Raw genomic sequence first — 16,555 nt, 5'->3', positions numbered from 1 at the left:
ACCTCCGCAACAAATTAAGTACTTAACCCGAGGTACCACTGTACTGTACATAAATAATAGCTGTAGAAATTTGAAGACTCTGGCAAGACTCTGAAAGAATTCTTACAACGTAGACAGGATTGGATACAATAAGAAACTGTGGAAAAGTAACTGACATAAGAAAACCTGTTGAAGGGAGGGAAGTTGATGTTCAGCAGAGTGTGGGGAGAGAATGTGGGTAAATGACTGTTGAATTTTACTGTATTTTGTTTGTATTAAATGAAACACCAATAAAAAGCATTTACAAAAAAAGGAACTGTTCATTCTACCCTGAATCAGGAGTATACCACCCCATTCTTATACATGTTAGATCCAGCCTCAAGCTACGTTCTCTACCTGCTGCCTGATCTTTCACTTGCCTGAGCCAGGGATTAAATCTGGGCGGTTGTCTGCCTGCAAAGGATGTGCTTGTCACTAGATTGAAATGCTTTTGCCCAGTCCCTTGAAAATGTCCAAGATAACCCAAAAGACCTCTAAGCCAGAACTCACAACAAAGATTTAATACTTCTTCCAAAATCACCTGTGCTTCCTGTTCTTCTCCAACCATTGCTTTCTTACCTCCTTTGGTAGAGATGTTTCTTTGAAGAGCGTTCTTTCCACTGTAGAAAAAGTATTCCAGATTAAATCCATGAGCCTTTCTGTCCTCTTTTCCTTTCCTTCTCTCCTGCACCCAAGAAGGCTCCCTTGCTGTAATGTGCGACTGAGTGTAAGGGACAGACCTGAATGAAACTGGGTGTTCTGGGAGGATTCAGCCGCAAGCATCATATTACAGCAAGGAAGTCTATGGAGCAAGACTATGGAGGTGGGGAAAACACCAGCAGGAAGGCATACTTTCCTGGAAAGTGTCTCCAGTAAGCTGCACAATTATTGGATTAGTGACATCCCTAAATCCACGTGCAACATGGGGATGAACACACAAAATACCATGGTGGTGGTTGATATCTCTCTGCTTGGAGAGACAATGGAGTGTGCCTCCAGGGGTGAAGACAAACTGTTGGTTTAACAGCATCAAAGTGACCTCCCTGGGTTAAAAAAAGGTAAAGGACCCCTGGACGGTTTAGTCCAGTCAAAGAACTATGGGGTGTGGCGTTAATCTCGCTTCAAGGCCAAGATTAGACCTGTTTAAACCACAGTAGCACACACGTCCCTGGGACACAAGCCTGGGCAGTGGGTTATCCAGATGAGAAGATCCCCCTCTTGGCCACGCTGATGTGGTCCAAAGGAAAGCAGAAGACTTTTAGCACCAGCTTGGCCCCAGGAGCTGCCAGAAGGAAAAGAACAAGGCACCATACAACTGTTTTAGGGACTCAACTCCAAATCTGCATAGGGTTTACTGCTTAGCCTTTTCTTCTTCCAAAGATATTCCACAAGGCAGCGGAGGTTTAGCAGGGGCGAAACTAGGCTTTCTTTCACCCAGGTCAAAGACCCAGTTTGGCACACACAAACCCATGCTCATTTGAGTACACACACACAGAGGTTGGTGTTAGGATATTGATGTTCCGTTCCACCTAAACAAATGTGTGGAACTGTTGTATGTCACATGTCTGTTTACATTCCAGCACAGCTTGCTGGGAACTTCCGTTTGTGTATAGCTTTTGCCTTAAGCTTCTTGATCTTGGACATGAAAGAGAGCAGACATGTTTTCTTTGTCCTGATCTATGCTGAATAAACTGCTTGTAAATATGCTTGACATATGCCTCTGTCCACCCTTCTGTCGCAAAGAGTTTTGTTATTTCTGCTGGCTTGCGTGCTCAGCTTCTGAAGCTCTGAGTCACATTTTTTGATGCAGAACTGAGGGCTGGAGTTCGACCGGCTGGTGGGCTGGAGCTGGCTAGGGGTCTGCCAATTGTCCCCGTTCCCTTGTACACATCGCAACAGTTAGGAGTGTTAACGGTGCTCCTCTGGAGGCTCCGTCAGGGGCAAAAAAAACCCCGCTAGCCCCCCGTAGGTACAGCACTGGTTTAGGACCAGAATTTTCCTTCTCCTAGGTGAGCTACCTTCCCAAGTTGACGAGTCCCATGTGCCCCTCACTACAGCACGTGCAGAAACCGCCTTCTTAACTGTTGGACCCATTATTGGTCTCGTCTGCTCAATCCACCAGAGCCTGTCTTCACATGCAGGTGAAGTTCCTAACTCACCGAGGATTTAAGACCCATCGGCTACCCTCACCTGGTTTAGCCAGCTAGTCAGAGCTATTCCTGGGGGGTCTAGAAGTCACAGGTGAGAGCTGAGTGCATGGTAGGGACCAAAGATGGACAAACTACCCCAGAAGGAGCACATCATGTCCTCCACCAGAGGTACCACTAACACCCCATAGCATGGCAAAGCAGTTATTTTTCTTAATACCAGGAACAACTCCACAGTAGTGGTTCATTGGTTTAAGAAGTCCGGTTTAAGAATGATTCGGTTTACAAACTCCGCAAAACAGGAAATAGTGTCCTGGTTTGAGTACTTTACCTTGGTATAAGAACAGAATCAGAATGGTGGAAGGGCACCAGCGGCGGGAGGCCTCATTAGGGAAAGCGCACCTCGGTTTAAGGATGGTTTCAGTTTAAGAACGGACTTCCGGAATGGGTTGTTTGTAAACCAAGGTACCAGTGTACAATGAAATGTTTTATTTGGCCCCATGTGTTTATTATGGGGGATACGTACCCCCCTCTTCCAACAAGATCCAAGGGTTAGTGGGTGACCCTTTGGGTCAATCATGTATCTGCGATCTGAACCCTCAGTGTTGGCCTAAAATATATTACAATGTATTAAAGTCAGGGGTTTCAAAAAGGGAGCTGGAAATGTGTGCTCTGGTTGTGCAAGCCACAGCACAGGTGAACAAGATGGAGCACTGGCCTTCCATCACATACGTGACTTTTGAAGGAAGAGGAAAAAGCCATGGGCTAGGAAGGAAACTTTGACTGCTGGGAAATGGAATGTACGTGTCAGGTTTCTTTGCAGGGTGGATGAACTCTGGGGCTTTTCCATGTGTGACTCCTCTAATCTTGTGCCTCTTGATCATCTCCAAAGTTGCTCAAACTGTAGACCTTAAAGCCATTATTTCACTCTCACATACCCAATACACCATGCTGAGAGGTGTGGATTTAATCTCTAGGAAGGGGTTCCCAAAACACGGCTCACAGGCTTCATTCACCTGGTCTGCAGTATGTCATTGGATTTGTGAGTTGAGAGGGAATATCCATCACCTTAAATCACCCAAAATTGTAACTGTATTGCTTCTTTTATTTCTTATATTGCATTTGATATTGAACGGTACGGAATTCTAGCACAATAAAATACCATTACAAATCGTCCAGCAATGACTAGGACAGAAAAATCACTAGGTGGTCTGTAAAGACACTTAGCAATTTTCAAGTGGTCCATGGGGTGGGGAGAAAGTCTGGTCACCATTGCTCTAAGGCCTCATTTGCACATTACAGTGGTAACTTGGGTTAAGTATCGTATTTTTTGCTCTATAAGACTCACTTTTTCCCTCCTAAAATGTAAGGGGAAATGTGTGTGCGTCTTATGGAGCGAATGCAAGCTGCGCAGCTATCCCAGAAGCCAGAACAGCAAGAGGGATTGCTGCTTTCACTGCATAGCGATCCCTCTTGCTGTTCTGGCTTCTGAGATTCAGAATTTTTTTTTGTTTTCTTCCTCCAAAAACTAGGTGCATCTTGTAGTCTGGTGTGTCTTATAGAGTGAAAAATACGGTACCAGAGGTCTGTACTTAACCTGAAACTGTTCTTAACCTGAAGCACCACTTTAGTTAATGGTGCCTCCTGCTGCCGCTGCACCACCGGAGCATGATTTCCGTTCTCATCCTGAAGCAAAGTTCTTAACCCGAGGTACTATTTCTGGGTTAGCGGAGTCTGTAACCTGAAGCGTATGTAACCCGAGGTACCACTGTGCTGGCAGAGGGCTGTTGCATGGGAGATTCCAAACTCCTCTGGTCATGCTGTTGGGGAGTAGGGGAGACTGCTGCCTTAGAACAAGTGTGGGGAACCTGTGGCCCTGGACACATGGGTGAACTGCAATTCCCATTATCCTATGCCGGCTGGGGTTGATGGGAGTTGGGGGTCCAGCAGCACTAGGATGACAACAGGTTGCCCATCACTGCCTTATTAGTTCCCATAGCAGCACATTCCCTGAAATGAAAAGGCAGGGAGGCTAAGCAAGATCTAGAGTAAGTATGGCAATCATTTATGGTCAGGAAGCTCACAGGTCCAGAGTCATGGCCTTCCCCTGCCTAGGGCTCGCCAGTTTTGAACTTTGTAATTACCACAATTCCTGACCATTAGCTACAGTACCTAGGATTGACGGGAGTCTTAGCCCCAAATACCTAGAATGTATCTGGTTGGGTAAAGTCAATATAGGAAACAGGTTGAATTGTGGGGTGTTAAGGGACGCGGGTGGCGCTGTGGGTAAAACCTCAGTGCCTAGGACTTGCTGATCGCAAGGTCGGCAGTTCGAATCCCCACGACGGGGTGAGCTCCCGTCGTTCGGTCCCAGCTCCTGCCCACCTAGCAGTTTGAAAGCACCCCTAAGTGCAAGTAGATAAATAGGTACCGCTTTATAGCAGGAAGGTGCTGGCTCGCCAGATGCCGCTTAGTCACACTGGTCATGTGACCCGGAAGTGTCTCCGGACAGCGCTGGGTCCCAGCCTCTTGAGCGAGATGAGCGCGCAACCCTAGAGTCGGACATGACTGGCCCGTACAGGCAGGGGTACCTTTACCTTTACCTAAGGAATGGTAAAGACTGGAAAGAGGTGGTGGTGAATGAGGAAACAGGTTCAGAGAGAGTATATTATCTAAGTTCTAGGAAAGGGCTGGGTACTATGAACTACAAGGCAGTGGAGAAGGACAGCAGCTTGGGAAGCTGGGCAAATGGTTTCAAATGAACACAGCCAAAGCAACAGGCATGTTCATGTAACACAATGCTTTCATGTATTTTATTGCACAGTGCCCTAGGGTTTATTTTCTGTACATGTGCTGCCCTCTACTGGTCCATACATTTAATGTACTGGTTCTGCTGGCTAGGGGTGATGGAAATTGTAGCCCAAAAACAGCTGGAGGCCAAAGTTTGCGAAACTCTGTTCTGGAGTCAAAGGAAAAGCACCTCCCAGTCAAACAAGCCATGTAATCCTAAATGTGCAAACTGGAAAACCACGTCTCTCCCCCACCCTCCAGCTAAGGGCAGTTTTAGGTGCTTGAAAACATGCCAGAAAGAGTTGGATGTGATGTCTCATTGAGGGGTGAAGCCAGAAGCAAAGTTTCAAGGTGCAGTAGATGCCACCAACCTGTTTGCACATAGGCCTGAATACACACATAGGAAAAAATATAGCTGTGTTGAGATGTCTGTGCACCTACCTTTCCAATATGTGTTTTAGAGAAGTGGCCTGTGTGTGTTTCTTTCCAATACTTTTTTTTTCTCTACAAGGCCAAAACATTTCTAATAGGGGTGAGACTAGTTTTCTGGCAATGTATCGGCAGGTGAAGTGCTTTTTGAAGGCTGATGTGTCACCTAAGGTGGTTCCCTCGTTGGTGGACTGTCTCTGATTAGTGGTGTGGACAATGAAAGGAAAAACAGGCTGTTCGAAACTTGTGGTTTTGGCCACCTGAATAAACCCCTTTTAGAATGGGGTAGGGCTACAGTTTGGCCTGTACAAGCAGCTTGTACAATGGATTAAAACTCTGCTGCCCATTTTGCAGCCACCCAAACCCACCTTCCCATGCTACTATTCCAACCACCTAACCCCAAACCACATTATCAACCCCTAGGTTAAAAAGTCTGAGCAGTACGGCAAAGAGGCAAAGCAACTCTCCCACATGTGTGTTTAAGGGCAAACGGCCTTTAGAATAAAGCTTTTGTTTTGTTTTGACAGTGTGCAATGTTTGCACTGAGTCTTAAAAGTATTACCCTAACAAAAAATCAGTATGGTTTGCAAGATTTTATTTGCCATGTACACACCTATGTCGGTTGCCAGCAGGTCACTATCACAGCGAGCACTATGGCCACAAGACTTCTTTACATGGAACTTTTAATTCTCAATGATATCTGTACATTCAACTCACACATACCTTTTATTAAGCCTCTGGTAAAAAATGGAACCAGAGTGCTACCACCGTTCAGTGACAAAATATGCCTTGTATAGAACTGTCAAAGAGTTTATGCTTCAAATGTTGCCAGGAAATTTGTGACTATTTCCTTCAGCTTGGCTTCAGTTTGTTCAGAGATCTTCCCATCAGTCCTGTCAAGGCAAAACCAACCAAATTTCAACTCTCATCCACAGCAGACTGTGTAACAACTACTCCTTCACTTCGACCCTTTTGCAGCAACTTCTTCAGCCATCAGCTTTCTTTCCCCCACCCCCACCATTATCCATAAATTGCCATATTTAACAATATTTTAAAATGAACCTAAATATTAAATGCAGTGCTGTGCGCCATCGAAAGGCAGCTTCTCGAAGCAGCTCTTCAAAGTGAAACTTATAACTGTTTTTATAAAGTCATTGCTGCTCTTTAACAATAATGCTCAGAACTGTAAGAATTTTCAGTTGTTCAAAGCCACAGTCATTCCATAAAAATGTATGACTGCCTCACAAGCAAGTGGAACGTTGTATTGAAATCTTCTAGCCTACTTTACCTGATTGTGGAGAGGAGGGCCTGGTGCTGGCTCAGAACGTGAGCAAGGAAAGCACTCTCGAATTTGGTGATCTTGCTGGGCTCCAGCTTGTCCAGGTGGCCTCTTACCCCAGCATAGATAACTGCAACTTGTTCCTCAATAGCCATGGGAACTAGAGAGAGAAATGTGCAAACTTAGGTTAGACCACTTAGTCATTAGTGTGCCATAAAACACAGCAAACATGTGCCTATGCTAAGTATAGTTAAGACAGGGGCAACAGGATTTGGTACAGAAAGTTAAGAACACTTCACACTCCCCTTAATAGAAAGGTTCAAGCTACTGCTCAAGGCAGATACTTCTCTGCTCAGAGACCTCGAGGAACTGCAGGGAAACATCTTAAGGCTGCCAAGATTCCCAGCCAGACACAGGAAAATCACATTTCTCTTTCCCCCTTCCCACACATGCATATGTACAAGGAACGTCTCCTTCATCTTCAGCAAATAAGCCTTTTCCCTTGATCAAATAAACTGATTCAGTTTTATTAATTACTCTATTTTGCCCAGACATAAGCTCTGTTTGGCATCACCCGAAGTGATAGTGATGGATTTAGGCAATGCTACAACATTAGGCCTAACAGGAGCTCAGAAAACGAGGAAGAAAGAAGTTATATCCTCCCCTAGGGGACCCAAGGATCTGCAAAGTCAGGAAAGGTTTCAGACTACCTCAATCTAAACACTGGAACGTGAGCAGGCACATGCTTTATTTCTACACTTATTTGTGCTCAGCAAGATTTCAACTAAACTGAGGAGTCATTTAGCAAACCTTCACTTTTACATCAGGCGTAGGGCACTTCAGGTCCAGGGGCCAAACGCAACCCTCCAAGCATCTCTCTCTGGCCCTCAGGATCTCCTCCCCAGGCTACACCCCTCAGAGACCCTGCTTTTCACAATCCTTGAATTTTTCTGCCTGGCTGGAATGGCTGGAATGTGCACTTGAACTCTGATAATGCCTCTTGTTTGCCTGACTGGACAACAGAGAGGGATGTGTGTAGAAGATACAAAGGAAAACAATATAATTTTGCCTCTGGCCCACTTCTGTGTCTGGCCCAGAGCACCCCCCCCAAAAAAAGAAGATTGTCCAGAAGGAATAAAGCAGACCTTGGGGTGAAAAATATTCCTCACCCTTGTGTGACATGTGAAGGGTGTGTTAGAACTAGGAGTCATGCAGAATTCTTACCGTATTGTCCTTGTTTAAGCAGTTCAGTCAGTCGTACACCACGATTGAGCAGCTGCTGAGTAGCAGCATCCAGATCTGATCCAAACTGGGCAAAAGCAGCTACTTCACGGTACTGAGCCAGTTCCAGCTTCATGGTTCCGGCCACCTAGAGAAAGGAGGGGACAGGCTTATTGCCTTTTCTAGGCAAATCATTCTGAACACTTTCCGCTTGCCAGTCTGTGTCTTCAGCTACCTCCTGGACCATCAGAATTGCTATGTCAATTTAGGAGTGGTCACAGTTAACTATCTAGATTAAATATGGCATTGTCAGGGATGGGCAGGCTTCAGGCCTGGGCAAACAACTGTGTTTTTACTAGGATGCGAAGGTCCACCAATTGGTGCTAGGTACAAATGGCAGCTCAGCGGCCTGACACAGGCTTAGAATTAAGGAACAAGCTGCCACCAAACATTTCTCAGTACCAGAACTAAGCTTACAATGTTTTGATACAGAAGTCGTCATTCGTTTCAGCAGTTGTCATCCACAGCAGCTAAATTTAGTGCTTTTTGTTACTGTCATTGTTAATCAGTGAGATTAATGATATTAGTCAGATATCATTGCCAATATATTGCAAGTCACTCAAGAGTACTCTCTTGTCCTACAGAAATCATTGCTCAAAGTCAGAGGAGCCAAGACCAGGAGGTACAACAATTTGACAAAAATGGTCTAAGCAGAATTGATATAGAAAAGGTCTGGCATATTATGCTATTGCTCAAGAAATTTCCAACCTTGCTTTTGCTAAACTGGCCTCCACTTAAACTTTTACTAAACCCATCCCTGCAGAGACAGCAGCATGGAATATGCATTTCTGTATGCTAACCAGAGAATACTCACCAGCTTGCCACGTGAGCCTCTTTTATTCAACAGTTCTAATTGAGCTAATGAAATGCTAGAACAGAACGATACTGCTGATGTGATCCTGCATCCCAACACAACAAACTGAATGCTTAGCTAAGCCATAGTGTCAATATACCTAAGATTTTACACTTACCTGCTTCATAGCCCTTGTCTGAGCAGCAGAACCGACACGGGACACAGACAGACCAACGTTGATGGCTGGGCGGATACCTTTGTAGAACAGCTCAGTTTCCAAGAAGATCTGTGGGGAAAACCAATATATAATTTTGCCAGATACTAATGTGACTAAAGAAATGCAATTAGGCCCAATAGGGACTTCAGGTCATCCCAAACCATTCTGTATGCGGATTCTCAATTAAGTGCTTTGGGATCCTACCTGCCCATCGGTGATAGAGATTACATTGGTTGGAATGTAGGCTGACACATCACCAGCTTGAGTCTCGATGACAGGAAGGGCAGTCAGAGAGCCACCTCCAAAGGAATCGTTCATTTTGGCTGCTCTTTCCAAAAGGCGAGAGTGCAGGTAGAATACATCGCCGGGGTAGGCCTCTCGGCCAGGTGGACGACGCAGCAACAGGGACATCTGGCGGTAGGCAACAGCCTGTTGATACAAGAAAGATGTTACATCTGTTTCACCTGCTCCAAGAATCTTCTTAAGGTCCAAGTTTGTCCCCCCCAAATTAAGACGCCAATAGCACATTCAAACCTGTTTGGATAAGTCATCATAGATAATCAAAGCATGTTTGCCATTGTCTCTGAAGTATTCGCCCATGGAGCAGCCAGAATAAGGAGCCAAATACTGAAGGGGGGCGGCATCTGAGGCTGTAGCAGAGACCACGATAGTGTACTTCATGGCGTCTGGGGAAAAATGGTTTAAAACAGTTTTGTCAGCATCAGTTTCTAATTAAATGGAAACAAATTGGCTAACAGCCATTCAGTTATTAAATTTTGCCCGATCACACCATACCACTTTCTCACAGTATTTCAAAGTGGGGGACTTTGCTACAGTAAATGGCAGAGTTTACAAAAGTGTGTCAGTTCTCTTTGTATCTAAGGGGGAATGTTTTCTCCTATTTGTCCTTACCCAGGCACACTGTAAGTTGTGCAAATTTAGCATTTAACAGAAATAAAATTAAGCTGCAGTTTCAGGAAAGCAAAGCAGGTCTTTAACTAACAGAGCTTAGTACCAAGATAACGGGACATGGAACTTGACAAAAATTCTGCTGTCATGAACATCTAAGCTGTGTACATAAAACGGTTATAGATCAATCATACACAGATAAAGACAGTTCAAAAAACATCTATGTTATCCATTTCCACAGACTTCACTTCCATCTAGGAAGTTTGTGCAAAATACATAAATACCTGCATCAGTGAGCCTTTTCACCAGTTGAGCAACAGTGGATCTTTTCTGGCCAATTGCAACATAAATACAGTACAGTTTCTTCTTTTCATCAGTCCCCTCATTAAATCGTTTTTGGTTGATGATGGTATCGATAGCAATTGAAGTTTTCCTACAAGGAGAATAGCAGGTCGGTTAGCATCATTTCCTACAGCCTGTCCAAAGCTTTTACAAAGGATTTCAAGCTACATTTTGGGGAACCCCAAGGTTCCTCATTGAGAAAATTATAACTATTATTTATTAAATTTATATACCACTATTCATCTGAAGATTACAGGACAGTTTACAACATAATTGTGTGCAAGCGTAATAATCATAGACAAGCTTCTCTGCCTATATGAATCTTGTTTTACAATGAGCTGAATATAATCAGGAATTCATTGGCAGTTTGTTGTAGGGTCAGTGCACTGCCTGAACTGGATACACCTTAGAAACATGCCCCAGAGCCTTCTACAAAGCCCAGGAGATTTGAGACAGGGGATCCTTGGCCAACCAATCAACCAACCAATGAAAGGGATCTCTGAAAAAATGGGAGCTTTGAGAATAAGACACTTTTCTGAATTCCCAGGGCACTTTTGCATCACAGAAAACTTAGCAGCAGTTAGGACAAAGCAGTTTGAGTTAGGCGAGACACTAGCTCCTTACCCTGTCTGCCTGTCTCCAATAATCAGCTCACGCTGACCACGACCAATTGGGACCAAGCTGTCTACGGCCTTGATGCCAGTTTGCATGGGCTCTCGCACGGAAATTCTAGGAATGATCCCAGGTGCCTTCAGACCAACCCTCCTGCGAATCTTGGAAGCGATGGCACCCTTTAAAAGGAAGACAACATTGTCATTTCCCCAAATTTGCTCACTACTGATAACCGACACGCAAAAGCAGTAAAAATCGTCGCCACACCAACCTTTCCATCGATGGCATTTCCCAATGCGTCTACAACACGTCCCAGCAACTCTTCACCAACTGGGACGTCCACAATGGCTCCTGTTCTCTTCACAACGTCCCCTTCCTTAATCAACCTGTCATTACCAAATACGACAACACCAACGTTGTCAGGCTCCAAGTTCAAGGACATACCCTAGAAAGAAAGTTAATTTAAGAAGGAATTGAAAAGATGCATTCATGAGACACTCCAGTCAAGTGTTGGCAGGGCAGATTCCCACGACCAACTGAAGTCTACCAAGCTATAAGGTTTGAAAACAGAATCAGACAGTGATGATAGTTCCATATAGGATATGCTATGGATGAGCACATTATGTTAGAGCTATAATCATAGTGGTAGGTGTCATATCTTTAGTGAGCAAAGTCTCTTTGTAACAATTTGATTTTAAGCCACATTTCCAGTCCCAACATTACTCATAATTAGGTACCTTTCATAATGTAACCAAAGGGTATGAAGAGACCTTCAAACCAAGAATCACAAGTTTTACACAGGCACTTAATACAAATACAGATGCAATGAAAACAAAACCTACCTTAAGCCCAGAAGAGAACTCAACCATTTCTTCTGCTTGAACATTCCTGAGGCCATACACACGGGCAATACCATCACCAATGGAAAGCACACGGCCAGTTTCTTGAAGCTCAGCAGAGGTGTCAGCGCCCAGAATGCGCTCTTCAAGAATTGAGGATACTTCAGCAGTGCCTGGCAGAATTTAAGTCAGGACAATGAAATTTCTTGTGCCACTGGAAGACTCGTAGAACCTTAGCTAGCCTTACATCAAAAGTGACTGGATTAAACAAGATGGGTTAGGTCTAAATCTTGTGTATAGCACATCCTTTTGTGTGGTGTGGTGACAAGACTCTATCTAGTCTATGAAAGCTTAGATGTCCATCTCTAATCTAGCCAATGGCATGCAAGAAACCATATATAGAGAGAACAGATCTACAATTGTAAAAGCAGATTTTTTTTATTATTTTATATTTCTTTGGTGGACTTATCATACCCTTCAGACAAGGTTTTCAAGGTGTATTTGAACATTTGACTCAGCTTTCTACCAGCTACTCAACGAAGCTTGCATGTGTTAGGCAAGCTGGATGAAATGTTTAACAGTTTCATTTCTTGATTCTGTACAATCATGAGTTAGATTAAGCTAAATGGTAATCAAAGTACTCTTCTATTTGCCCAACTGCCGCTATTTCTTAAAACTCCAACAGACAATAAAAACTTTAGTTAATATCCCTATTCCAAAACATTTAGAAGCGTAACCAGTTACGTAATTGCTATACAGTACTACATAAAAGGATGTATTTATTTTGGTTCCACATGTTTCACCAAATCAATGCTTAGCTGCAATTAACAGTGATCACTACCGTACTTTTATTACCTAAGTTGAGTTTCCAAATATTTATTTTTTACTCACCTGTTTTCTGTTGACTTGTTTTGGAGGCATGGAGGTTCCTTGTTGCAACAAATGATGCACCCAGAGCATTCCGAGAAACCTAGCATAAAGAAAAATCTTTTGACTTTTACGTTCAACTTATTATCACTTTCTTGACATTTAGGAAATCACACTCGTTTTTGCTACTCCTCACTCCATCTCCCCGCAGGGTTTACTTAATTCCAGTTATCAGCTCTTATATATCAGCTATTGATTATTTCAACCATAAAGGTATGTTACTGGTATACAGTATCTCAATGGTGGCGAACCTATGGCAAGCGTGCCAGAGGGGGCACTCAGAGCCCTCTCTGTGGGCATGCGCACCATCACCCCAGCACAGAGATCGCCACAAGAAAGCCAGAGGGAGGCGCCTGAGGACATTTCTCACATAACCCACATCTCTGCCCAGCCCAGCTGCTCCCGCTCCATTCTGCGCCCCTCTACTGAGTCAGGCAGAGCCAGCCAAGCGCATCATGCGAACTGCTCCTCATGCTCCAAGCATGTATGAGTTGCTGTTTTTTCTAAACTGAAACCTCAGTATTCAGGTGAAATTGCTGTGTTAGCACTTTGCAATAAATAAGTGGGGTTTGGGTTGCAGTTTGGGCACTCGGTCTCTAAAACGTTCTCCATCACCGCAGTATCTGGAACAGGTAGACATACGGTACAGTCCATTTCTAGTATGCAGGTTTACTTGGGATTATACACCCACTGTAGCCAATGGGGCTTTCTCCTGGGTAGAAATGCGCAAGATTGTAGCTTTAGATTCAATACTGCTGCAAGTGACTTTAACAAGTTAGGTTTTGGCACCATTAACACAGAGAAAGAAGATACAAAATCTTAATAATTTGTACAGACTACTCAGTATTAGTGGCTGGAAAGTATTGCAAGAGAAATAATCAGCCCAAATTTCCCCTTCTATAGAATCCTGGGAGAAAGAATGGGCCTAGCTCCCTGCCATCTGAAAAGTTTCTTTCATAGATTCACTCTTGCACAAACCTATTCACAGGACAAAAGAAATGCCTACATAGACACTGTACTGAAAATTGGGAAAATCGCAGACACCCTCTTGGATAGAGACGTCCAGGTGTTGTTGTTTTTTTAAAAAAGCTCTCTCCCATGTAAGGCCTTGCATGTGAAATTGGATGCAAGTATTTATAGCTCTTTTCAAGTACTATGTGAGAATTCTGAAATAATTTTATTTGAGGTGCCTTTTCTAAAGAATGACCTTCAATCTAAAAGCAATATTGCACATGAACTCTCTCAACACTAATTGGTCAAAAAGAATAACAAGGACAAATATATCAATTCTGTAATATAATGGCAAATGTGAAGACACAGGACTGTGAAGAACTGATGAAACTGTCAAATATGTAGCAGCAGTCACAGCTGTGAAACCTAAAGTATATTGCTAGAATGAATGAAGATTTACACTGAAGTATTTGTCAACAATGAATGATGTATTAGTGTTTTTCTACTGTAAACTGCTCTGTGATCCGCTGAGGAAGGGCAACGTAAATTTTAAATAAATAACAAGTAATAAAAATAAAGAAGCTATAAACCACCTATCTTACAAAACAGAGGAGGAAGAACTCTAGAACTTTCCACCACTAACAGGCTTTCAAGACACATAGATTTACAGGGGAGACCCCAAGCAAGTGGTTGCATTTAAAACCCCTGAACTTATTTTTTTTAGTTCCCAAATTGTCTGGAAAGCAGTTTTCTCAATCCCTGATTAAACGCAAAAGGTGAGCAAATACAGCTCATAAAAAAGGCATTGCCAAAGGATTCTCTTATTAGATGTCACCAAGGTTACAAATACCAAAAGACGATGCTGTGCTGACACCACCACAAGCGCTGTCATCTTGCAAGGTGAGGCAAGTATGCCTGCAACAGCAGCCACTTCTCTCCTACCCAGGAGCTCATGCACACTCCCATGTATCCATAAGGATTTCCCCTTGTGCGGAGGGCCTTCTCCTCTCTCTTTCCCCCTCTGTCCTCATCTGGGTTCCGGTCGCTGCAGGATCAGCAGCTGCAGGTCTGCCTGGCGTTCCGTCTTTATAGGCTTTCAATTCCATTTTAAAGACATTTAAACTTCTCAATATTCTAATCTGCCGTGCGTGGTCCAGTTGAACACGCATTGCAGAGGGCTGAACTAGAGGACTCTCAGGGTCTTCTCCAACTCTACCATTCTGTGGCGACTGTAGATGCAGAAACTGAATTGCTTTGAAAATAAGAAATTGAATGGAGGCATTGCAGGTGACGGGGACTGGATAACATGCTCAGCACCCTCAGAGGGAAAATGAGTCCAACTGCATTTCTGCCCAAGATGTTCGCAGTTCAGGGGTGAAAGTGCCTCTCCTGCAACCTTTAAAAAAGAAACAGCGTAATCTTGGAGGAACAACCATTACTATCGCCATTTATTTATTACAACTGACAACCGCCCATGCTTTCCAATGCCTAGTACAGCTGCGCATTTTAAGTCATCGTAGAAACAGAATAAATCACAACCACATGGATTTATTTAAAAAGAAGAACCACCGGGCACAGGGCCTTTGCTCTCTGTCCCCCACCAACGTGCAGCGGCTGAAAGGGACCCGTTTCCCTTCGCAGTGACCTTGCCAGGCCTCCAGGGGCGAAGGGAAGCGAGAGGACGGGAAGCTCCCCCAACCCCGCTCCCCATCCCGCCGTGGAGCTCAGCGACACGAGAGGAGGGCGAGGCAGCCTCGCAATGGAGCGAGGCCCGCAAGAGCACGGAGCCTCCCCCCTCCTCAATGTCACCCGCAGGGCCCCAAGATGGCGGCGCCGACGGCCGCCTCACACGGACCGACCTCCCTCCCTCCCTCCTTCCGCTCTCGCGTCTCTCTCTCACCAGGCCAGCCTGCCGGGGCAGGGCGCGGGCGAGGGCGGCGGCTACGCGCACGGACAGCATCGCGGCGGGAGAGGGCGGCGGAGAACCAAGGGAGAGAAGGAGACGCCGCTGCTGCCGCTGCCGCTTCTTCTTGCTTGTCTTGCAGCCGCCGCAGCCGCCTCACGTCAGGGACCCGCGGACAAAATGGCCGCCACGCAGCGCCGCCCCCTTTTTGCCGGAAAAGGCCACGCCCCCTTTCCTTCAGCCTGGCGGAGAGGAGAAAGTCATGACCCGGAAGGGCTTCTGCTGCCTTTCCCCACCTTTTACCTCAGTTAAATTTATTATTATTATTATTATTATTATTATTATTATTATTATTATTATTATTATTATTATTTACTTATTACATAATAAAATATAAAAAATATTGATATTATTATATCTTATAATATCTTATTATATTATTATTATATCGGTCCCGTCTCTTTATCTGCAGTTATGCCTGAAATTTCTCTTCATGTGTGCGTTTAAGCGGCGGAGAGCGCTGTTGGACTCCAACTCCCAGAAGTCCCCCTCCAACATGGCTGGTTGTTAGGCATGCTGGGAGTTGGAGTCCAGTCGGGTCGTCTGGCACCCCCGACGGTCCCCTCGCGAGGGCAGACCACGCCCACCCAGCCGCGAAGGTCGTCCAAGGGGGAGGCGCGGTCCAAACGGACTAACCCCACCCCTTTGGTGTAAACTGCCCGCGAAGGGGGCGTGTCCGACGCCCTGACCACGCCCCTTCCAAACTGCCCACGTGGCTCGCTGTTCAGTGCTGCGTTGTCAGCTGCACCCGAGCGGTAGCTTGATTTGAGCCTCTGCTTAATAACATTGTTGTCCCTCTGCCTTGCTTGACCAGGGCTTTTGCCCTAGTGAGCGAAGCTCCTCTGAGCACGTGCAGAGTGCTTATCGCTCCTGACGCTAAAAATCGCTGAGCTCCTAATCCCAAATGCCTGAGAATAACCTCATTTCAAGTCATTGGAAGTTACTCCTGAGTAAACGCGGCCAGGACGGCAGCCCTCATTGCCAGATACCACTTTCTTAGGGAGTGAGGGAGGACGGGTGTGTCTTCTGTTTATAATAATATATGGAAAAACACATAA

The 16,555-nt window shown here is 44.8% G+C and overlaps 2 protein-coding genes across 2 annotated transcripts in view; both read right to left on the bottom strand.

The window, feature by feature from the left end:
- PSTPIP2 (proline-serine-threonine phosphatase interacting protein 2) overlaps positions 1–753 on the bottom strand; it is a 57,713-nt gene extending 56,960 nt beyond the window's left edge. The window contains exon 1 of the mRNA XM_081929924.1: positions 598–753. Coding sequence (XP_081786050.1) covers positions 598–669 — 72 coding nt within the window. The 5' untranslated portion in view covers positions 670–753. The remainder of the gene's footprint in view (positions 1–597) is intronic.
- Positions 754–5,962: 5,209 nt separating this feature from the next.
- On the bottom strand, positions 5,963–15,614 carry ATP5F1A (ATP synthase F1 subunit alpha). The gene is made up of 12 exons (XM_081930882.1): positions 15,435–15,614; positions 12,548–12,626; positions 11,660–11,829; positions 11,089–11,262; positions 10,830–10,996; positions 10,148–10,296; positions 9,489–9,640; positions 9,159–9,383; positions 8,916–9,023; positions 7,888–8,032; positions 6,673–6,823; positions 5,963–6,277 (listed from the first exon to the last, which is right to left on the bottom strand). Exons 1-12 carry the CDS (start codon positions 15,492–15,494, stop codon positions 6,196–6,198), a joined length of 1,662 nt encoding a protein of 553 aa, XP_081787008.1. The 5' UTR covers positions 15,495–15,614; the 3' UTR covers positions 5,963–6,195.
- Between the last annotated feature and the right edge of the window lie 941 nt (positions 15,615–16,555).

The sequence above is a fragment of the Podarcis melisellensis genome, assembly GCF_964234715.1.
Source record: "Podarcis melisellensis genome assembly, chromosome: 11".
In the NCBI taxonomy this organism is placed as follows: domain Eukaryota; kingdom Metazoa; phylum Chordata; class Lepidosauria; order Squamata; family Lacertidae; genus Podarcis; species Podarcis melisellensis.
This window is presented reverse-complemented; position numbering and strand designations above follow the sequence as displayed.